This window comes from Pangasianodon hypophthalmus, chromosome 1 (assembly GCF_027358585.1).
Source record: "Pangasianodon hypophthalmus isolate fPanHyp1 chromosome 1, fPanHyp1.pri, whole genome shotgun sequence".
Classification (NCBI taxonomy): domain Eukaryota; kingdom Metazoa; phylum Chordata; class Actinopteri; order Siluriformes; family Pangasiidae; genus Pangasianodon; species Pangasianodon hypophthalmus.
In genome coordinates, this window is record NC_069710.1 from 18,878,780 (window position 1) to 18,903,334 (window position 24,555).

Below are 24,555 nucleotides of genomic sequence, written 5' to 3' on the forward strand. Positions count from 1 at the left end.
GGCCAATATGCTGGCATGATGCCGTGGGGCATGTTGCAAGGCTAGCGTTAAAGGCAGAGAAGGCCAAACGATTATCTATCCATTGCTTTAACATGGAAGACACACACATACACACACACTTTATTTTTTCTATTACAAATGTAAACACAGCCAATCCAAACCCGTAATATTGCAGGTGATTTATTTATGTGCTCAATGTGTATAGCATGTTTCTAACATCCAGAGTTGCTTTATAAACCCGAAATAACAAAAAGCACCTTTAAGGAGTAGAAAAAAAGACTGTTATATTGTGTGAAGAAAAGGTTTCAAGCAGGGGTTAGAAATTAACAAAAAGATTAGCGTAGGCCTTTCCTCCGTTTCTTTTAGCAGGGGACCACGGTTCTAACGTATCTGGTGTGAGGTACTGCAAGCAGTCTGCTGTCGGAGGACCCGAAGGTGCGAGATGGGATGTAAGGAGCAAGACTATTGAAAGTAACAAAAAAATAGCTTATAAAGAATGATCTTACCTTTCAGATTCATTCCTTGAAGCACACACTCTCTTTATTTACATACTCTATTGCTTTAATGACATTAAGTCACATTTTTGATGTGTGATTTAATACTTGTCTCTATTATTCTTTCTTCTGCAGCTTTGTTCTTTTTTATGGAAATGTACATGAATTCCCACACTGTGTGCAGTGTCTGTTTGCACTTTCCCTCACTTTCTATCTGTCTACCGCCTGTCTTTCTTTCCATCCTAATCTCCATCCTTCACCTCACATCTGCTTGACATGCTATGGATTTTGCTGATAAGACTCTTCACGCTTCCATTGTTCAATTTTTAATCTATTTCTTGGCATTCACGCTTACGAGACCTGAATGTTTGTATTCCTTGAAATGTATTATTTTGTATTATTGAAACAGAAGTTGCATGTATATCTATACTGTGTGTCATTTTACACAAAACCATCAATAAGTGTTTACCATGCAGGTGCCATGATGTAAGTCTAAGTTGCCTAGTTATTTTTGTCTGTTTTTGTGTTACAGGTGGCGTATCGAGGACTCAAGATTGTGTATGTATTTCTGCTTGTGTGTGTGTATGTGTGTGTTCCAGGCACTGTAATACAGGAGCGGGACGGTGTGTATGTTTATTTTTGGCTCAGTGTAAGCTTGTCGATGGCTGCCGATGCATCGCAAAGGAAAGCTCTGAGATATCAGCAGACTCTGGTCAGTCTCTCCCTTTCACTCCCTTTCCCTCTCTGTGTCTCTCTCTCTCTCACTCTCTCTCTCTCTCTCTCTCTCTCTCTCTCTGTCTCCCTGCCCTTTGTGTTACTTTGTGCTCAGGTACATTGTTGACATGCTGTGTGTGGAGCCCTTGCTGAGATGAACTATGATAACATGAACAGTCTTTTCTACCAAACTGAACTCACTTTAAATAACAGCCTTTAAAGAGCTGGTCTCCAATAGCTCACACTTTAATTGATTTTCCATTCTATTCTGAGTGGTGACATATCGAGAGCTCACTGAAAGTAGCTGCGTGGTGGCTAGAACCTGCACCAGTGACTTGTTGGTTATGGCTGTGAGTTGGATGTGTGTCTTGTGGTGCCTACTGCTGCATGTTATCACACTGACCAAAAGTAAGTAAATAGCTTAACTTACTCTTTTTATACTGTGTTCTCCACCTTTTAATTTCCATTATTTAGCCATATCTATCTCATTTACTTTAACAATCTGAGTGTCTTTTTTTTTTTTTTTTTTTGGTGGGGGGGCGAGGTGGCGGGGGAGTCAGGGTTACTAGAAGCTATTAACCTCTCCCATGGGGATTCATTATCCTGGTTATTATTTTCAGCTGAGAATTGTTTTACACCTGAATGGAACGAACACTATCAGGAACTGTATAAAGTGTGTTAAGTGGTGATCAGTGGCCATGTAGCTGCTCCATTCAACTTATTAGCTGTGTGTGAGTATGTGTGCTGAGTATAACACGCGCTCCACATCTGTGTGGCCGTGCGAGCGGAAACCTGAGCATGCAGGTTAAATATACATCCACCAATTCTCTTTAGCATAGAGCTGCAGAAAGCATGGGCTCAGCTTATTAATTACAACACACACCCTAGCTTTTGCCCTGGGGTACCAGGGAAGGAGGGGAGAGGGGCCGGAGGGAAAAGAATTCTGTATTGGAAAAAGGAAATGAGTGTTGCAGAGACATGTGTCTTTGCATTGGTGAGAAAGTGGTGTCATGTCTAGCCTTGCCCTCTGCTACTCTGTCGCTATACCATGGCTTTCTGACCGCATGTGGATTTCTCGCCGAGATTTCCTTCATCACTCTGCCCTCCCTCTCACTGTGCTTCACAAAAGGAGGATCTGATAGTAGTCTGTCCTTTATTAGACTTTTCTTTGCCCACATGCACCCACATATCAGAGATACCTGCAAACGGAATGGCTCCCATAGGCATAAAGCTCTGTCAGCAGCTCTATAAATAGGCTTTATGGTTGTTTTGATCTCTTTATTATAAGTCAAACTGATGCATTTTTTTCTCATTTGGGACATATTTATGTGCTTGTGTGCATGTTGATGTGTGTGTGTATCAGTGTCATTGTGTGTGTTTGTGTCTAAGCAATGAAATTGGCACATTATGTTTGTATGTGTTTTGCTGGACATAGTTAAAGCATATACCTCCATTTTACATTTAGATCACTGTACAGATACTACAGTACACTCAGATTTGGCTTGTGTGCTAGTCTATATTGTTTAGTACGTTCACAAAATATATGAATACATTTCAGAATATTTAGTGGCATTGTACAAACCTTCATATTTTCCTGACCCTCACACATGCTGGTTCAGTGGTTAAGGTTCTGGGTTCGTGACTCGAAAGAGATATCAAACCCCACTGTTGGACCTGTGAAAGGCCTTCATTGATTCCAGTGTTCAGCTGTATGTTTAGACACATGGTAATGTAAATTGAGCTAAGAAAACTCATCAGCAAATAATAAACCAGAAGCCATATCTTCATATTTATGTTTTGTTTAATTTTTTGTGTTTTGTTTCATTTTGTTGTGTTTTGTTTTTGTTATAAAGAGCTTTGAGAAAGCAACTTTTAAAGACACTATACAGAATGAAGTTTTTATATATTTATTATATCATGACAATAAATTGCAACTTTCTCTTCTCTTCTCTTCTCTTCTCTTCTCTTCTGCATTAAAAAAGCCCTAAATAAAAACTAACCGCTTTCAAAAGCACAGTGCACTCCATTGTACATAAGTGGTTAAGAATATAAACATGAAACTATTTCTACTCTGTCTAGATCATTTTTGTATATTTGTAAAAAAAATTTTTTTACTCATGCTATGTTCAGAATTGTTTTGAATTTATCAGAACACACTTTATCTATCTATCTATCTATCTATCTATCTATCTATCTATCTATAATAATAATTATTATAACAATAATAATAATAATAATAATAATAATAATAATAATAATAATAATAACAACACTTTTTGTAACACTTAAAAATCTCAAAATACTTTAAAAGATGAGTAGGATAAGTAAAATGTATTTACAAAAAATAGTTGATAAAAGCACATGGATGAATTATATATTTTTTGTTCCATTTAAAAGGAAATTTAACAGAGACTCCTTAAGGTCATAAATTGCACCTGAGTAAATTTAGGCTTGCACCTATAAAAACATATTAATTCCACTTATTAATCTTATTTGGAAGTTGTTGAGAAGTATGTCAATAAATTTGTAATACATTTTACACACATATAATTTATTATAAAAGATCTGGCATGCTGTTCAGAACTTTGTTGAACTTGGTGACAGACGTTAATTTGATCTATTTATGATCTTAGAATCTGTGACAACAAATGCAAAAAAGAATGCTGCAATGTACATTATGAACATTGTGAACAAAACACAATTATAGTGTTTTTATTTATTTAATTAATTAATTAATTAATTTTTTTTTTTAAATCTGATTGATGAACTGGTCATTTGGGACTCCTGCCCTGTGTATTAAATGTTGCTGACAGCACATTGTCAACCACAGAAGCTGGACATTAATCACAACTGCATTGTGGGTGATGTAGTTTCCTACCCACATATACAGTAGACACACAGAAGGCAGGTACAATTACTAATACCTGAATGTTTTCTGAAGGTTAAAGGGACAGGGATAGAGACGTAAGAGAGGGATAAAAAGCTGGCCTGGGCAAAAGAGAGAGAAATAGGAACAGACAGCAGCAGAGTGGAGAGCATGATGAGCGAGTGCACTGAGGCCTCTGAGACAGTAATGAATTTAGATCAAATTCTGGTAAGGATTCTGGAAAGATTTATTTTAGAACTATTTATTGACTAAGAATACAATTAGAGTAATTTATTTCAACCCTAAGTAATAAAATTATTACATTATAATTAATGTTACATCATTTTAAAGTCATATTAACTGTTAATTGGATGATGCCATATAATGTTTACAGGGAAAAGTTTGTCATTGGTTTATTGTAGTCATGGAATATGAATTTCATTACATTAGGATTTGGGTCACTGTGCTTTTTGATTATGCAATACATTTAATGCTGTTGAATCAATAAAATTTCTTTACTGTATCACAGCTATGTCATGAAATGTTCACAGCGGTATAATGTACAGCTGATTAAAGCAGAGCTGAAGAGTCTGTAAGAGGGCCGCATTTACTGGTGCATGAGCATGACCTTATTCTGTTTATGAAATGATCAGATCTTTTTCAGTTTTTCATAGCTGATTGTGAGAAAGAAATGTTGACTTGTATCCATTTGAGAAATATATATTTTTGTCATTCCTATCACATATTGTTGGACAGTTTGTTACAGAGAAGTTGATTTGTGGGAAAGACGTCAGTGTTATATTTATTCTTTTCATTTGTGTGTGTGCGTGTGTGAGTGTGTGTGCATGTATGTGTGTGTGCTTGTGTGTGTGTAATCTGTCAGTGCCTGGGTCAGATTTTATCATGATACACATACACAGAGGAGTCATGTAAAGGAATGCATGATTATTATAGTTTTAATTAACTCTCAAAGACACTGTGACCTTCATGTCTTGTGTCCACAACTTCCTCTCTCTCTCTCTCTCTCTCTCTCTCTCTCTCTGCTTTCCTTCCTTTCCTTGTCGTACATCATCTTTAAAAAATGTTTAATTTTTTGGACAAAACAGTTAAGGGCTTTGCCATTTTTCGTGTGTATATATATATGTATGTTATATTTTCATGATTATACTTGTGATTGAAAAACCATACATGTATGTATGACAGCATATTTACTGCTGTTACTCTTCATGTTTAAATGTCACACAATACAGTTAGGAAGTGAATAAGGTTAAGATATCACACACTAATCATCAGGCACATAATTAATAGTTTTGTTTCCTGGTGCTAGAAGGTTTCGTCTGTTGAGTGAAACCGTCTGGCTACTAACCAATCTCTGGCGCTTTTTATTTTCTGGGTCACAGACCCTAAAATAACTCCTAAAAGTCATCTTATCCCTTGTCTTGTGTTTGAGTCAGGTTTCCAGCTTCTTTTCAGGTCAAAATAAACCATGCCCCTTAAAACTATTTCTAAAGCATTTTAAAATATTTATTATTATTGATGTTGGAAGCTGCCAAAAGTATCTGAATATGAATTTTGTATATATTTGCATTATATATGTCACATTAAATAAAAGCTATTTTTTTCTTTGGTCTATTTAAATAAATTCACTATGTTTTTTTTTTAAATAGCTAGGTGTAAGATTTCAAATATATATAAAAAAAATCAGAACTCTAAGATTTCAAGTTGTAAAATGTAGAACCAGAATAGTCCTGGATTCCCAGATGTGTGCTTATGTGTGTTCATGCATGAATGACAATGCATCACACTAGCAAGTCCCTTACAAATTTATTTGCTGCATTTCTTGCACATGTTGCTGGTTTTTAACACCCTTTGGGGTACAAAGCTGGGGTCAAAATTATAACCAGGATCGCCAGGCTTTAATTTTTCCACCCAACTATATCTGAAAAACTGCGTAAAAGACTAGCCCAAATATTCTGCCATTTGGAAAAATGAGACCAATTTTTTTGTTTGGGAAACAAGTTCACTGTAGTGTGTAATTTTGATTTGCAATATGTTCAGTATGCCTTTTTGTGATCTCCTAATACAGACACACCATAATCAATATAGTGTAACTTACAACAGAAATGGTTCACTGTCCGCACTTACATGTTCCCTTTGTTTGCCATAGCCTGTGTTTGCAGAGATTTGATTGATTAGATTTAATTCCAATTATTTGGCTGCTGACAAACTATCCCAAAAAACCTACAAACTTGCTCTTTTCACCTTCAACCTTGTTCCAAGAAAAGCCTAAAGAACTTACTCCTGTTTGTGTGTGGGAACTTTAATTCTGCATCTTCTTATGCTCTGGCCCATTTATTTTATATGGCTGGTTGGATTTAACCAGAACACAGTGGATGTAGAACATGTGAACAAACTACCGAAAATTCAACAAAACCAGTTATCATTCATTTTATGAATGATATTCACATGAATGATATTCACATATTCTGGAAGCTTTATGCCGGTCAGCAAATCGCAAAAAAAAAAAAAAAAAAAAGCAAATCGCCCCAAATTTGGCCAGAACACAAAAAAGGGTTTAAGGTCAGGGATTTGAGAACAATGACATGAAAGTCCTTTTGTGATGTTTGTGAAAGAAAACATTTACAGTACACTCTCTTTTGAGAATGTGTAGGCTTAACCTGAATGCAAGAATCAGTGCAGTCTAAAACAATAACTTTGCGAATGTCTGAACAAATCATAGTTTATTACTCTGATATTTAAGTCCTTAAATGCAGTCTTAACTGCCGAGATGCACCTCACGCATGAACTCACATGGTACTCTGGAAATAAGCAAGGCGAAACACAAGAAACACAATCAAATAAAGATAGTCTCAATATTTGCACAACAAATAGCTACAGTAAATTCTAGCAACCATAATACAATGGGCACAAAATAACAATGCCGTTTTCATGTTTATATTGTGCTCTCAAGATGGGCTCTGCATTTAAATGCATTTGACTGTAGCATTTAATCTTTAAACATGGATTACTATTTCCAGTCATTCAATCAGAACTCTTAACAAACTACTACTTTTATTTTTCAGACAAAACCTGTATTATAACTTATAATAAATCTGTTATCTCTGCTTTAATACACTTGATAGGTCATTATCTAATGAGTTGTATTAGGTATTGTGGAACAGCTGTGACTGTACAGAAAGTCGAGAACACTGAGTGCTTAACACCGAGCTGGGAAAGCCGAGGTGTTGTTCACAGGAAATAGCTCAGGGACTTTTTCGTCCACTATACACACAATAACACCCAAGCCTTTTTATGTGGCTCCAGCTTTAAAATGTAGATTTAAATGCGATTCCTGTTTTTGAAGCCGTTTAGGTCAATTTAATTGGTATTCCTGATGTGTTATGTGGCCAAAATGTGAGGTCATGTAACTTGTTGAGTTTGGGATGAAAGGACAGTAGCACTAAAAAGAAAACATGCCATTGAGTGAAAGATGCCATTTTAAATGCTATTTTGTTCTCAGACAAAGTTTCTCTCACGCTGTCTAAAGGTCTATGAATTACCCTTCTGACCTCCAACCATACAAACAAGTCAACAGACAAGATGAAAGAGAGAATGATGAAGTCAGCCTTGGTCACACACATGTACACACACTTTTACACGATTTTCTCTCTTTCAGATGCATTCATTCAAACGTATTCATTATTAAACTTCAAATTTATTCATTATTGTATTTTAGAAGAAGAATACATATATTTATATGCTGTTTTACTTTTACTGTTTGTTCTTATCTATTTAGGTCCCTTATTATTTAACATGTATGTTTACATGTAAAGTTCTCCTCTTTCTATATGTGTTTGTGAGTGAGAAAAAAAGAGGGAGGGAGCGAGAGAGAGACAGACAGACAGACAGAGAGACAGTTTCTTAGTGTCTCAGTTTTGAAGCCACTTTGTGCATAAGTACAGTCTAAATACAAAATGCCCAAGAGAACTTCTTCAAAGGAGGTAGGTTCAGATATTCAGAAGAATTTTGTAACTATTTTTCTCTCTTTCCAGCCAATTTCCTTGTTAAACTGCACAACAGAACATTTAAGAACACTTATTGCTAAAATAAACTAAATTAAACTAAACTAAGGGTGGTAACACAACATATTGATTGGGTTTAGTTTATTAGTGTTTACTGTTATTTAGATTTATTTCTATATTAATATAAACTAAAGTGATTTATTAGTATATGTATATTTGTGTATAAGACCTTTGCACAGTACCGGGTAACACTTTACAGTAACAGTACATGAATAATCATGCACTAATACCTGAATTAATACTTACTTAAATATGAGCTAATGATGAGTTAAGGCAAGTACTAATCACAAACTAATGAAGAGCTAACCTTAACTACGATGTAAGTCTTGTAAGTTCATGTGTGAATAATGACCACCTTACGTACATATTAGTACATGTTTGTTAGTTAATGTATTGATTAACACGTAGGGGTATACTAAATCAAACATGCTGTATAAGAAAGAATATGAATTAAACATGCATAATTTTATAATTTGCCACATGCAGCTGTGTACACAAACATCATTGGATGGTGCTGGATTACTTTCATTTACATTGATCCTCCTTATGAAACAGAGAAATGCACACTAATAACAAACACCAATAATTTCGTCTCAGCCCATTTTACGTCATTCTCAATCCATTTCTCTTCAAATCCCACTGGAGTACTAGTACGTGCTCTGGGTGGCTAAGGTCCAGGGCACTGATCCTTTACCCACAAGGGTGAAATTAATACAATAACATTTATTCATTTATCAGATGCTATTATCTATTAACATTTAAAACCAGTGTTCTATAAGATTATTTTCCAGTGTTTTAGTCAGAGAATGCCACTTACATTGTATGTGATTATAAATTGTATTGTATTTAAATGCATGCTGATAATTTTAAGTAAGTGAAGTAAAGTGTAGTTGGGAAAAGAAACATATGTCTTCTAAGAAGATTTATAAAATAAAAAAAAAAACAGTTGTTTCAATAATTTACCTTCACAAATAAAGTTCATTAGTATATAGAATTGACCTCTTATTTTGGATGCTATTGTAATTACAAAATAAAGGTGGAATGTCTGCGTTTTAGGTAAGTAATTTAATGGGTAGTGAGGGATTTTTGATTAGTTGCTCTAGTTTTAAAGTGACTTTGCTTTTCATGCGGAGGTGTAAGGACGTCACCAATCACAAGGTGTTTGAGGGACGAAGATTAAGATGTAGACCTTGTTATATCCAGTAGGTGTGTTGATAGGTGTGTGAGTGAGCACACTTGAGAAACTGGGTGCGGTGATGAATGTCCTTTTTGATAAATAATTTTGTTCTTTATTGCTCTGGCCATTTCCTTTCATTTGTGTAATTTTCACGTGTCAAGAACAATATGTCAGCATATAATTAAGTTGTGAATATGCACGTACTTGTGCGCGCGTGTGTGTGTGTGTGTGTGTGCTGAGGCATGTGTTGAGGCTGTTGATCTGGGGATCTCTTATTCATGCAGCTCTGCCAGCCTGAGCCTATTTTAGTGTGATACTAAAGTATACTTGAGTGCATCTTCCTTACACATACACAAACACACAGACACGCACGAACACACACACAGACGTAAATATGATTTCTAACCTGACCTTCTTAGAGACCTGTTTGCAAGAAAGAAGCATTGCCCATTTATAATTATAGATATCGTAGAGTTTTTTCCAGTTACTATTAATTTATTATAGCTAAACTGTGAACAGTCATTTCAGCAAAACCTCATTCGTTTCTCTTCGTTTGTCTTCACACACTCTCAAGACATCTTTGTCATCTCCTTCTCTTTTTTTCTTAGCTGTATGGAGAGTACAGGGAGCAGCTGGGTAACGTTGCCCGGAGGGAGGCCACACGTCTGCTAACTGAGAACCAGTCAAATAAACATGGTGGGAATGCTAGGGCAATCAGGAGAGGCTATGGCCGAACGCATCAGATCGCCTTGGAAACAGGGCCCATGACCCCAGGATTTAGCCAGTCCTCCTCGATAAAGAAACCCCAACCTTACTCAAAATGCCAAGGTGAGGAGTCCCTAATGTCATATCTAATAGAGGATCATCTCCCTCTCTACAAATCCCAGTCTCAAGAGAAACAGAGCACGATCATAGATTTTGCAGCCTGAGCAGATCAGACTAGACTAGAATGTTACCGTAGTTATCCTTAGTGTTTAATAGTGATCTTTCTCTAAGATGTCTGGTGTGAATGTTGTTCTGCAGACTGCCTGAGGCGTGTCCAGAGGTATATAATAACAAAGCTTGGGGAGGATTGGATCTTCCTGGTGCTGCTGGGTCTTACCATGGCTCTAGTCAGCTGGAGTATGGACTACGCCAGTGCCAAGAGCCTGCAAGGTACTCTACCAAACTCTTATATCTCCTATAGATCTCCTGTAAACTATTTGAGTTTTTATGACTTTTCTCAAATAAAACCATTTTTTCCCTCTTTTCCAAAGCTTACAAATGGATGTATGCAGAGCTGAAAGGGAACGTGCCACTTCAGTATCTGGCCTGGGTCACATATCCCATAATTCTCATTGTGTTCTCCTCTGTCTTCTGCCACCTGGTCTCCCCACAAGCTATAGGTGTGTACTGCTTGCTCTCCTTATCTATTTCTCTTTCTCTATTACAAAAGCAAGCACGCATTTATTCAACATGCCCTAATATTCCTGTTTGTCTGCATTTTTCTTATTATTTTCCTTAAATGAAATCCACCCTCCTCATCGTCCTGTTTTATGGCTTTCTCTGTGTTCCCTTTTGTTACCGTACTCATTTCAGTTGCTTCAATCCTGAATACAAGGTTTCACACTGAACTCATGATCTCCCAATGATTCCATATCCATCCATTGCCATGAGTCAAAGATTGCTTAATTGGACCTGTATTTTGGGTGGGAAGGATGTGGCACTAGTCAGTCATGGTCACCCGTTTGTCCACATAAACAGAATACGGCAGTTAATGTTCTTCTCCAAGTACGTTCCACTATGACATTACGAGAGCATATTTAGCTTGATGCATGCAGGAGTATCATGTAGTGGTGGCTCAGTGGTTAAAGCTCTGGACTACTGCTTGGAAGATTGTGAATTTGAATCCAGGTACCACCAAGCTGCCTTGAACAATATCCTTATCCCTTATCTGCTCAGCTCAAATGCAAGTCGCTTTGGATAAAAGCATCTGTCAAATGAACAAATGTAAAAGTAAATTAAATATATTATCCTACGACCCTATCACTCTGGCTGTTGTGAGACCTAGATAATGAAGAATTGACAGTGGCCAAACTGGGTGTAGATTATTATGAGTTTTAATTCATTTTTTAAAATCTCTTTATGGTCAAACCTTAAACCCGGAAGAGTGTCCCTGTGAGGACTTCTGTTGCTTTGAGTTGCTATGGAAAGTCTCTCATAGACTGTATGTGACTTTGAATACTCGAGCACAGGTGGTTGAAGGAAGCGTTTTACTGGAGTTATGTAATTGGGACCTGAAGTGGCAACATCTAAGTTCTATGCAAGAAGCTTCAGTAAAACCCATCTACATTTTATTCTCTCTTCTTTAATTTGTGTTTGTGTTTAGAAATGATGCAATGTTTATTTCCTGACATTAGTAATAAAAGTTTCTTTCTCCCATTTGTTCTTATCCCAGATAGCATATAATACTAAGGTCACAATTTGTATGATTTTTTTTCACCATTTTACATCTGTGTTTTTGCCTTCCCTCTAAACATTCATGCAGGCTCTGGTATCCCAGAGCTGAAGACCATTCTACGTGGGGTGGTGCTGAAGGAGTATTTGACTCTGAAAGCCTTTGTGGCTAAAGTCATCGGCCTGACTGCAAGCCTGGGCAGTGGCATGCCTTTGGGAAAAGAGGTTTTTTGAATTTTTTGTCATTTCTCTCAAAAAAAAAAAAAATACTCTGTTCAAACATGTATGATGCTGTAAATGTGGTCTACACTTCACCACTGTAGCCCAGCTGGTATTCTGGGAAAATATTCATTAGCAGATTATATCAAAGGACTTACCTTACTATTGTAATAATACAATAAAATACAGTATACATGTCATTAACTTTACTGTAAAACGTGGTGGCTAGAAGCATTTACCTGAAGCAGCACAGGAACCTCTCTTGGCTTTTTTTTTTTTTTTTTGCTCATCCTGTGTTTTGATAAAAAATAGTTTAAATTTTTATAGTCAGGGTATGTTTATAGTTATAATCAGGGTAAGTGCAACAAGTGTAAACTGGAGGTACAGCTAAACAGTGTTAGGTAATATTAGCCACACTGTGTAGTAACATGCTAGCTAGAATGGTATTTTATATATATAACCAATGAAACTTGTTTTTTGTTTTTCTTTCTATGGTAATCAGGACCCACTGATTCTATCACTGTTGTTCTCCTTGTTCACAATAACAATTTCTTATTGTGTAACTTGTGTAACTTGTGTAACTTAGGTTTGTAATTCTTTGAACTGAAGTGAAATGAAATCTGTACTATATATAAAATGTCTACACACCCCTGTTAAAATTGCATGTTTTTGTGATCATGATTTTTCAATGAAACTATCATGTCTGGGCTATGGGTTAGGGTGGCTAAACAGAAGCTCTTAAAAACACCCCAGCTCACCTAAATCACCCCAAACCATGTGGCAAAATGTGTTATGCTCTGATGAGACCAAGATAGAACTTTATTATATTTGGCACAAAAACAAGACAGCTTATCACCCAAAGAACACCATAGCTACAGTGAAGCGTGGTGGTGGCAGCATCATGCTATGGGGCTGCTTCTCTTCAGCTGGGACTGGGGCTCTAGTTAAGATAGAGGGAATCATGGATAGCTCCATATACCAATCTAAACCTGCAGGACTCCGTTAGACCACTGAAGATGAGGAACAATGTCAGCTTCCAGTGTGATATCGTCCCAAAGCACAAATCCAAGTCAACAACGGAATGGCTTCAGAAAAAGAAGAAGATCAAAGTTTTGGAATGGCCCAGTCAGAGTCCAGATCTAAATCCTATCGAAAATCTGTGGAATGTCTTGACGAGGGCGGTGCACAGGAGATCCCCTTGCTATTTGATAGATCTAGAGTATTTTTGCAATGAAAAGTCGAATAAAATTGACAAGTCAGGATTTGCTTAAAAAAAAAAAGAGTGCTGTATTACAAGCAAAAGGTGCTTTATTAACAAAGTATTAGTTAAGGGGTATGTACACTTATGCAACCAGGTTATTGTAAGTTTTTTCTTTTTTTGTTTCTATTTGTTTTTCACTTTGTTGGTTGCTATATCACATTAAAGGTGGAAAAAGATCTGATGTGATTTATCTTTGTTTAATTTTCTACCTCACAAAAACCTGCCATTTTAAACAGAGGTGTGTAGACTTTTTATATCCACTGTATATGTACTGAAATGATTTTAGCTGATTCTTTTTTTATTGACTCAAATTTGATTCATATTGATTCAAATTTATTTAAAGTCTTATATTTGGAAATAAAAGTCTTAAAACAGTAATATGCTGGTACCAGCATGTAGTCTTGTAACAAACACAGTTTTGTGATCTAGTTAAAAATACAATACAATGTGCCATTATTGTAAACAAACATTGCATTAAGAAACATATAATTATTAGTTATGTTCATGTCTTTTCCCCCAGGGCCCCTTTGTCCACATTGCAAGTATCTGTGCTGCTGTGCTGAGTAGGTTCATGTCCATCTTCACAGGAGTATATGAGGTAAAGCCTCTGGTCTGCAGTGTGTTTGTATCTGAGTGCTGAGCTGCACCAGCATATATGGTGGGTTATTTATGCATTTATTGTCATTCTTATTTGGAATGAAAAATGAGACAACATACCCTTTAAAAGCTTGTTGTCATTAAATATTTAAAACACACTAAGATTATGCCATTAATAGCTGGACTTACCCAGTTTAGAAAACTATATGTTCATGATTTGCTCTTAGTGAATAACAAGTCCACTGGACTATCCCTAAACTATCTAGGATTATGAGCTTCTTATAGTGCAGATTTCTTCAAATCTACTAGTTAGGAGCCTTGAAAAATAAATAATATAATTGCAAATCAGCTTCCATGTAGTGATTACCAAATTACTTAATTAATGTAGTTGGCTAAGAAATATGGCAAGTCCATAAAATACAATAAAATACATAAAATACAAATACATGTTTGACTTTAGTTCCAAAACAGCAGTAGTAAAGAAAGTAGTAGGAAAGTTATCATACTGCAAGTACTTCATTCCAAATGTGCATACCATATGTACATGTAACACAAACATAGTTTAGTTCATTTCTTATAAGGATGTGAATAAAGAAATAAATCACCCATGAGTCTGTAATGTGAGCATGTTAATGCTGGCCTTGGCTCAGACTGCATCTGTGACCTCAAAGCAGTGATTAAGAGTAATACTACTATCATACTGTACATGTTGTGACATAACATTTTTGACAATCTGCAGAGTACATCTATGTTGCATCTGCCATGTATTATTTTTTTAATTCAATTTCTCCGTTGCTGTCCCTTCTCTCTCTCTCTCCATGTCTCTTATTTAATCTGCCTCACTTTTTGTTTCTCCCTACTGGTCTTTGTATTAATAGTGTGAGTATTAACTGTCTTTACTGCCCTCTGTGTGTGCGCGTGTGTGTTTGCCTTTGCGTTGTTTTCTTAACCCCGCCCAGAATAGCACCCATGTTCAGGACCTGCTGGTGTGTGCGTGTGCAGTGGGAGTAGGCACGTGTTTTGGTGCCCCCCTTGGAGGCAAGTAACTCCTGCTTTCATGTACAGTATATATGTACAGCATATACACTGTCTTCTGAGGGATAAGAGTTGAGAGAAATGTGATTCTCTGATGTCTTCCGCTCACTCTGCTCTGCTCTGCTCTGCTCTGGGCAGTGGATCCTCCAACTTGTGGTTAGCTGTCCATAATAACAATTATAATTACATCAGGACATAATATACATAATAATACTGAAGCTTTGCACAACGCATAATTTGCTTACCTACCTATCTGTCTGTCTATTTATCTATCTACACTAGAGACACAGTTATTAAGGGCAGCTATTGTAAAGTTGGTGCTTGTTTTGAGAGTGTGTGCAGAGCTCTATAGAGTTTGGTCTCAAATTTGTTCCTGACAGGTTGAAATTCCTCACTGGCCCCTCTGAAATGATTTATTTACTTTATCCATTTGTTTTCCCACTGTTCCCTTGTTCTCTTTTTCACTTTATTCTCTCACCCCAACTCTCTCTCCTTTTTTCATTTCATTTAAATTATCTTATTTTCCTTTCACCCACACACTGGCCTCTCTCAGCTGTTCCTTTATTTTCCTCTGTTTATCTTCTCTCCCCTCAGTCCTCTATAACCCTCGTTCTTCTATCTGTCTCTCTCTCAGTAGAACCCCTATGGTTACACTGATATTCTGACAGTGGGGTGTGCCGTAGGGGTCGGCTGCTGTTTCGGCACTCCTCTCGGAGGTAAAACACTCTTTTGCTCCCTCTTGCTGTTCCTCTATTTTGTTTCTTTTCTTCATCAATGTACAAATCATTTCCCCCTAATCATATTACTTACAGTAATCAATAACACGAGTGATATACAGTAGGTGCTATAACATATGTGCTATATAATATACTGTATGTGAGTCATTGATATTTGTGCCACAGTTCTTATTGATGTCTTCTTCAACAGGATGTCTTCTCACTCTCCTCTTTTCTGACCTGTTTTCTGTTTCTGCTTAATCATTTTCCAATCTTTCCATTTTCTCCCTCTACCCGGTCATCTCTGACCTTTTTGTCCTTCATTCATCTTAGTTTTTCTTCCCGTATTCTTATCTGTTTATATTCCTCACATCTCCGCACCTCTTTTACTTTTCTCTTTCTTTATTTCTCTCTCTCTCTCCCCCTTGCAGGTGTGTTGTTCAGTATTGAGGTCACATCCACTTACTTTGCTGTGAGGAATTATTGGAGAGGATACTTCGCTGCTACGTTCAGTGCCTTTATATTCAGAGTGCTATCTGTGTGGAACAAAGACTCTGGTTGGGCATGCACACAAAACCTTTTTAATAGGGCAATATAAATGCATAATTCACAGTTCACTGAGCTGATGAATGATTTTTATTGATGGTGAGATTCACTGTTTGCTCTTTTCCCATAGTCACAATTACAGCTCTGTTCCGCACAAAATTCCGGATGGATTTTCCGTTTGACCTGCAGGAGCTGCCAGCATTCGCTGTCATTGGGTGTGTTTAACATATTACACACAGAATTATTCAATTTGTCAGAGAATGTGTAGTTCTAATTCCGTATTTTATGAATCGGAGTTCGTTCTGCTGCAGGGGTTATTGGAGTGTGAAAAAGAGGGTGTGCGTGCGTGTGTGTGTGTGTGTGTGTGTGTGTATTTAAAGTCTCTCTGAATGATCCTGTATTTCTTATAGGATCTCATGTGGCTTTCTGGGAGCATTCTTTGTTTATCTGAACAGACAGGTTGTTTTGTTCATGAGAAGACCAACAGCACTCACTCGCTTCCTCACAAAATAGTGAGAGACCATCCCATCTATGCATGCATTCCTACTTTACAAATTATGATATACATTCTCTCTCTCTCTTTCGTAGTATTATTGTTTATTTGCATATTACATGCATCACTATATGACTTAATTACTGCACTTTTATAGCAGTGTTGTTGTGTGTGTTTGTTTTAGCCGGTTGATTTACCCTGGTGTGGTGACACTCATTATTGCCTCCTTCACATTCCCACCAGGCTTTGGCCAGTTTATGGCTGGTGAGGTATGTTGTTCTCTCTGTGATTCACTCAACAGCTTTAGTGGGTTTATAGCTCAGAGATCTATTTGAGGAGATACACTTATGTGGGTTGTGTGCTTGACCTTGCTTTTTTCCAAATTTGAAAACCTGCCACTGTTCCCTGTGTAGCTCATGCCGAGAGAGTGTATCAACTCTCTGTTTGATAACTTCACCTGGACAAAAGTCTGGGACGCCACCATGGAACCTGGTCTCGGCCGCTCCACTGCCTGGTTTCATTCAGAAGTCAGTGTCTTCATCATCCTCCTCCTATTTTTCATCATGAAGGTACACAATTACACGCATGTTATGTGCTTACAAATAATGAAACATATGATACATGTGACCCTGCAATATTTCTTAATGTAGGCTCAACAAAATTTGAGAGCCTACATTAAGTTTGTAGCCTGTTCATACCTTTGTTAGAGCTTGCATTAAAATGCAAAGGTATCATATCCTTATTTTTTTTCCTTCCTGGTGTCTTTATATTCCTCTGTGACTCAGTTTTGGATGTCTGCAGTATCAACAACGATGCCTATCCCCTCTGGTGCCTTCATGCCTGTCTTTATACTTGGTCCGTAAGTCTTAATGAGATTAGGCTTGAGATTAGTTCCAATTTTTTTTTTTGCAAATAATAATGTATTTGATGGGGGTAAGACCTGACTGAGTCCTGTACTTGACATTAAATGTTAAATGTTTAGGAGCTGCATTTGGCCGGTTGGTGGGAGAGATCATGGCCACACTTTTCCCGAATGGTATTCTCTTTGATGGTATTGTTTACCGAATCCTACCTGGAGGCTATGCTGTGATTGGTCAGTAAAAGTTCAACATCACCTCCTCAGTTTATCTTATGTATCGCAACTTTTTGGTCATATTTGTGTGGATGTCTGGATGTGTAGGTGCTGCTGCGATGACTGGTGCAGTCACACACACAGTTTCGACAGCAGTGATCTGCTTTGAGCTGACTGGGCAGATCTCTCACATTCTACCCATGATGGTGGCAGTGATCCTGGCTAACATGGTGGCACAGGGCCTGCAGCCATCCCTCTATGATTCCATAATCCAGGTCAAAAAGCTACCCTATCTCCCAGAGCTAGGTTTTGGACACATCAGGTATTCACACAAACTGAAAAACATCTCACTGATCTCTTCTCTACATTATTTCATTCATTTCATGACTTCCTTTAACCTGATATTTCTGCCCTCTGCTCTCCTTTTAGTAAGTATAATATTTGTGTGGAGGACATCATGGTGAAGAAGGTGAAGTTTTTGTCTCCTCAGACCACCTACCGTGAGCTTCTTCACCTTCTGCAGACCACTACCCTCAAAACCATCCCAGTGGTTGATTCTAAAGGTATGTGTGCCTGCATGTGTACGTGTGTGAAAAGGAGAGACACAGCATATTGAGCACTAGAAAACAGTTAAGTGCAAAAATTTGCAAATTCTTAGGACAAGATAAAGATGACAAATACATTTATTGTATATTGACATTTAGTGTGTTGATATAAATAGTCTAGTAACTTGTATGCACAATCTTAAAGAACAGTATTGTGCTCAACAGTTTTAAGTTAAAGAGTAAAGAGTATACTGTGTATATATAAAAGATTTGTGCATATTAATAAAGGCATTTGTGTGAACATTATATGCAACATAAACATATCATATCATATTTCTGTCCTTAGAGTCCATGATTTTGTTGGGCTCTATTGAGAGGTGTGAACTTCAAGCAGCCTGTGACTGGTGGCTGTCAGCAGAGAGACGGATTACTAACCAAGGTCAGGCAATGCGCAGTCCAGGGTCAGTGGTCAGCTGGGAGTCCTTCAATCTGGTAGATGAGGAAGGAGGAGAGGAGAGCAAGGAAAGGGTGAGACTGGGGGCAGGATGAATTCACACAGTGCAGTCTATATCCCAACTTCAGTGTGATTAAATTTACATGAGGACCTATTTCCAGGTGCTACTAAATTACCTACTGCTTTTGACCACATCAGAAGTAATTTGCAGGCAGATCCTGCCTCATGTGCTGGGAGAAATGTTTTTCCACGGCTGCATCCACTCCACTACTGCATATCAATATTAAATACTTTGTGAATCGAGAAATTAAAGGGGGAATTTTAATGATAACTGCGGGTATAAAGCCATATTATATTTATAAATATGAAATAAATGAAAAATAACCCTATGGAAACATGACGCGAGAGTTTTATCTCAGAGGAGATGAAATAAAAATGTTATTACAAATGTCACCCACTGAATGTAATCCCGTCCTGACTGAGCTTCTGTTACATTTAAAATTCAAGATGAGATGTGTTTACAGTTTACTTGAACTCTGTTTTGGTGCTCTTTCAACTAATTTGCAGGAAAACACAGTCTCTGAGGAGCAGAACGGCCCACTGGACACTGTGGGGGATCCCACCAATCACACAGCGCCTGGTGAGTCTGGCTCAGGTATGGGATTTGTACCTCTGCTCTTTTACTTACAATTATAAAAAAATGTCAGCAGCCAGTTAAAAAATGAGAGGGTTAGATATACAACAGAGATATACTGAAATATCCAAACCAAATGCACTTCATGCTCTTTCCTCAAGTGTCCTAGATCCACTTCCCAATACCCTACAGGCCCTTTTCTCTTGTACCGTTGTTCCTCTTGCAAGTACAAAACAGGCTCTTACCTCTAATCCCCTAGACTGGCTTCCCAGTGCATGGCAGGCTCTATCCTCTAGCCGCCTATTACCTTATCCAAATGTACTGCAGGACTGTTTCTCTAGTAATCTAATCCCATTCTCAATTGCACTGCAGGCTTTTTTTTCTAGTCCCTTGTCCCTCTTCTGAATACACTGCAGGCTCTTTCCTCTACCCAATGCATTACAGTCCTTTTCATGTCATTTCCTTGTTACCCTTCCCAATCTGACTAGCCTGATTAATTATCACTATGCTTAGCATATGCTATTCCTTACTATCTGGCTGGTTTTGAATGTGTATGAAACAGACAGGATATATGGATTTGCTTTTGAGCCTCAGTAGAACGGTTCATGTCTGGACTAATATTATGATTAATCACAGGTGTACTCGGGTTCATGAGGAGCGCACTTCATCGCCTCTTGTCAAACTCATCCTCGTCGCAGCAGGCTGAGTCACAGGTTCATCTCACACATACGCATAAAGGGCAGTTAAGGAAGATTGTCTATGTCAGAAAAATCATTTGATCATTTGCTCTGAAATGGTGGTGCCATCTACCTAGTTTTGTCCCTTTGCAAATTAGATTTGAACTAAACGTTTCTTGTTAAACAAATGTCTTCACTGTATCACTGTAACACTAGGTGGAGACAAATTCTTGCATTTTCTTATGTTGCATCTTCAGTAGCGCTTCTGCCATATTTAGGCATTTGCAGCTTTCTAGGCCACTGAACCACTGTTTCTCTGACTAAGCAATTCATTTGTCATATTTGTCATTAATTACGCTGTACAGTATTTATAGCTGTGAAGTAGAATGAAAAAATGATGTTCTTATTTTCGACATGAATTATAAAGCCATCTTTTAGTGTTCTTCTTCTTGCTGTCTTTCTCTCACTTGTTCTATTTCTTATCATTTCATAAAAGTGAAAAACTAAACACTCTTTGTGTCTTCTTCCAGGATGCATTGCCTGCTCCTGTAACAGAGAGCATGACTACAGATGAGGTGAACAGAATGATTCTTTTATTTCTTCCTCTCTTTTCTGCATACAGTCATTATAACATCATTACTGATGCAGCTTCTGATTGGCCTGTACAGATCAAAGCTTGGGAGGATGCTGAGCTGGATAAGCCGATCGATATTGATCAGATTCGCATCGATCCTTCCCCATTTCAGTTGGTGGAAAGAACATCTCTGCATAAGGTAGCTTCATGTAAATGTGCAGGCTGGAGCACTGATACTGAGATACATACAGAACCAGTGAATTACAGCTACACTAATAATATATTTGCGTTGGTCTTGCTTTAACATCAAGACACTGGTTGATAATACGTTTTCCAGACCTCTTCAGAAAGAAAGGCAATTTTTCTCAAATGACAACAAGCATTAGTATCTGTCAGTATATATAGTACATGCTGCAGATTTTAATATATACTTACATTTCTCTGTCTTTCTCTTTCAGACACACACACTTTTCTCTCTGTTGGGTCTCAGTCATGCCTATGTCACCAGCATAGGTAAACTAGTGGGGGTTGTAGCACTTAAAGAGGTGAGTCAGTCTCATATCCTTCATCTTTTCTCTCTTTTACCCTTGTTTTTTTTTTTTTTTTTTTTTAAATCAGGACATGTTTTTTTAAAAAATCAGAATTATGATGTTTAAGTATGTCATGGGTGGCACAGTGGGTAGTGTTGCTGCCTGACAGCTCTACGGTCCCTGGTTTGATCTCAGGAGCTCAGGAACTGTGTGGATTTCAGGAACTTGTTCTCCCCATTTTAATGTAGGTTTCCTCCAGATTCTCTCATTTCTTCCCACTGTCCAATAGCATGCAGGTAGGAGGATTGGCTTCTCCCTAGATGTGAATGAGTGTGTGCGTGATACCCTATGAGGGACTGGTGTCCCATCTGGGGTAAATTCTTCCACCCAGTGTTCCCAGGATAGGCTCTGGACCTCTGCAACCCTGACCAGGATAAAGCAGTTACTGAAGATGAACACTAAATGTTAATGTCATTGTAATGATCTGATTCTGTGCATGTATATGTATTGAAATTTATGCCGTATTTTTAATGTGAACTATCTGTTTCTGTCATAGCTTCAGAAGGCCATAGAAGGTTCAACCCGCAGTGGTGTGCGTCTGCGCCCCCCTTTGGCCAGTTTCAGAGACGCCAGCCGTAAAACCAAGGAGCACCCCCACCCAACCTCTGCCCCCTCTTCTCACCCTCGAGACAGAGAGCTGTGGAGTGAGGAAGAAAAGAAAGAAATGAAAGATGAAGCAGAGCCCAAATTGGCAGAGTCCAAAGAAACAGAGTGCAAGGTCAGTGTAGACAGCAACACCAGAAGTTCAGATAATTCAGCTCAGGGGCAGCCATCCTCCGCTTCCTCTCCCTCTTCTCCTTCCATCCCTCTCGCATCCCTTCATTCTCTGCCTGAAAAGGAGACAAATGGAGAGAAAGAGAGTGACGATGAACTGGTTTAAGGACTGTCATTTTTTTTCTTCCACAAACTTAACCCTCTGTAGAGGGTCTCCACTGAGACTCTGGTGAGCTTTCGCTGCAGATGGGCTAGAACGATGTAATATGTGATGTGACATTTTTCTACATTTTTCTACACCTGACACAGATCCCTTGTTCTCATGGCCAAGTCTCTCCCCACCTGTCTCAGGACGTTGTGTATCAGCCCTCCCTCAGTCTGTCTCACTGTCTGCGTGTCCTTTTATCTGTTATTGAGAAGCAGGTGCTTGAACATCAAATCTAATCAGCATGTTTAATACTTCCATTAGCTAGACGATCCATTAAATTGCCTTCCAAATAATTTAAGCTATAGAATTTTGTTTCTCTTATTACACTGCTTGATTATGATTCAGATTAATTATTATTAAATGATTATTATGGAATTATTACCAGTGTCCTCAAAATGTGATTAATATGTTTTCTGTTGATTTTTTTTTTTATGTTATTTTTCTTTTGTTAATGCCCTTGCTTCATTTTGAATTTAAAGACAACATTGCATTGTTTCAGGAAAAAAAATACAATACAGAATTCTTCTTCTTTGTTTATTTGTTTGTTTTTCATTATTGTCATTTGGGGAGAGGTGTAGAATAGGATGGGGTATTTGTCTATGTTCGGGGAGGTTTTTTTAATCTCGTGCAGGAAAAAGGAGGAGAGAGCGCGAGACAGAGACAGGGAGAGAGAAATGAAAGCACACTGGAAGAACCATGTCATTAGACCCTTCAGACAAGCATGCATAGATATAGGCATCACAGATCGAATTCCCACTTACACTTATTCAAATAAGTCCATATCCAAATAAAATCCAAATGAATTCACATCTGTCTGTTTAGAACATATTTGGACCACATTTATAACAAATGGTTGAGCCTTTACATAGTTTTCTTAAACAAAACCTGTGGATGATGATCACTTTGTGTTGTGATTCCTCCATTAAAAGGAAAACCAGGTTAGAGAGACAGAAGTCGAGAAATAAAGAGAAAAACAGATAGAGACTAAAGAAATAGAGAAAACATAAACATAACTGTTCATAGAGTCATGCCCATTATGTTGTGTTATATTGAAAGATGGCAGTAGAGTCATACAAAAACATTTTAAAATCACAAACAATCTGCAGTCACAAACAGTAATAACCAAAGAAATACATTTGGTTTGTGATTATTACTATATTCATCCATATTTCTTATCTTACATATAAAGCACTAAAATACCTAGCAGGAAATGACATTACTCTTCTGGTTATGAGGATGTGACCTGTCTTGTTTGTATGGTATAATTAGCTCTTAATGGCTTGTTTGAAGCGCTCTCCAATCTTCTGATGATAAGTCAAGCCCTGCTATGCAAGCCAACATACAATTAACATGCATGTTGTTTTGGCTGACCTGGAATTAAACAGAATGAATTCAAATGAAAAGTATGACATCAGTTTCATTTCTACAAGACGTAGCCAAATAATAAATGGCCCACGTTCTATTTTAAATCGATCCAGCAACCCAGACAAGAAAATGCTGAACATTGCACCAAATTGCTCTACATTAATTTTGCTCTACATTCCACCTTGACTTTCAGACACATTTACACATTTCTCATATCGATCGGTGAATTTTAAAATAAATTCCCACCCCAAGGTTCAAAAATATGTAGCTGAACTAATTTCCTTCTTTCCTTCACAAATATCTGTTCAGTAGACTCAGTAAAAGATGGAGTTGCAGCGAAATTAACCACTGACTTATTGAAGAGTGATGCCATTTCCACCAAATGTGTCTACATCGCTAAATGATAAAGAAGTCCTCTCCCAAAATAATTCTTAAATAAATAAATGAGCACATATCATTAACTTAGCTTTCCCTTCTGCCAGGCACTAAGACTGGACAACAATGGAAGCTCATAAGCTGAGCTTCATATGAACTCTATAACAAGCACTGACAAAAATGAAAGCCTTGTAAGCATTGGCTCTTATGTCACTACTGTCACGAGTGTTTAATGTTGGTATTACCTGCATATAATGATAATGTTATGTGTGGAGCCTTTATTAGCAGTAGATTGAGTAAAATGGCACAAAGATGTACAGACACGTATGCACACACTTATACTCCCAAACTTCCAAAGTTTCCAGTCTCCATGCCTGTCTCAGGAGCTCAGCAGAATGGCATGTGCTCTATCATATACTGGAGGGAGGGCTCATAATTCTGTACAAAAATAAACATTGTCCCAACATTGCATAAATAATCAATCAATAAATAAAGTCTTTCAAGTCAATAAACAATTTTATCTTATTGTATTTGGCTTTCACATAATCTTCAGAAGTCAACTGAAGTGTTCTCCAAAAAAAATAAAGAAATAAAACAAACTAACGAAATTGGCCAGGATATGCACGGGTCCTGGTTGTTCTCCTTGATGGATCACACACAGCAAGAATGAGTGAAGGAGATAACCACTGTGTCTTCCTTTACTTGTTCTAG

General features: G+C 37.6%; 1 protein-coding gene across 5 annotated transcripts; it reads left to right on the plus strand.

Annotated features, from left to right (window-relative positions):
• Nucleotides 1–1,062: 1,062 nt before the first annotated feature.
• On the plus strand, nucleotides 1,063–23,423 carry clcn1b (chloride channel, voltage-sensitive 1b). Of its 5 annotated transcripts, none has more exons than XM_026926136.3 (23): nucleotides 1,063–1,206; nucleotides 9,942–10,161; nucleotides 10,357–10,488; nucleotides 10,590–10,718; nucleotides 11,861–11,994; nucleotides 13,770–13,847; nucleotides 15,519–15,597; nucleotides 16,029–16,154; nucleotides 16,274–16,358; nucleotides 16,554–16,655; nucleotides 16,821–16,905; nucleotides 17,050–17,205; nucleotides 17,422–17,491; nucleotides 17,619–17,729; nucleotides 17,817–18,030; nucleotides 18,138–18,271; nucleotides 18,600–18,781; nucleotides 19,275–19,362; nucleotides 19,978–20,054; nucleotides 20,549–20,593; nucleotides 20,687–20,791; nucleotides 21,051–21,137; nucleotides 21,679–23,423. In XM_026926136.3, exons 1-23 carry the CDS (start codon nucleotides 1,156–1,158, stop codon nucleotides 22,060–22,062), a joined length of 2,874 nt encoding a protein of 957 aa, XP_026781937.3. In that variant the 5' UTR covers nucleotides 1,063–1,155; the 3' UTR covers nucleotides 22,063–23,423. The 5 variants fall into 5 exon arrangements, with proteins under 5 accessions (XP_026781937.3, XP_053088556.1, XP_053088547.1 ...); XM_053232581.1 differs by lacking the exon at nucleotides 1,063–1,206 and adding an exon at nucleotides 1,300–1,616; XM_053232572.1 differs by lacking the exon at nucleotides 1,063–1,206 and adding an exon at nucleotides 4,145–4,302.
• The last annotated feature ends 1,132 nt before the right edge of the window (nucleotides 23,424–24,555 follow it).

What these genes read in the sequence shown, in the direction of transcription:
- clcn1b (XM_053232572.1), top strand. Translation starts at nt 4,246, where the DNA reads ATGATGAGCGAGTGCACTGAGGCCTCTGAGACAGTAATGAATTTAGAT. An exon ending in CAGTGCCAAGAGCCTGCAAG is followed by an intron (nt 10,489 to 10,589) that starts GTACTCTACCAA and finishes TCTTTTCCAAAG; the next exon opens with CTTACAAATGGATGTATGCA. An exon ending in TCTTCACAGGAGTATATGAG is followed by an intron (nt 13,848 to 15,518) that starts GTAAAGCCTCTG and finishes CTCTCTCAGTAG; the next exon opens with AACCCCTATGGTTACACTGA.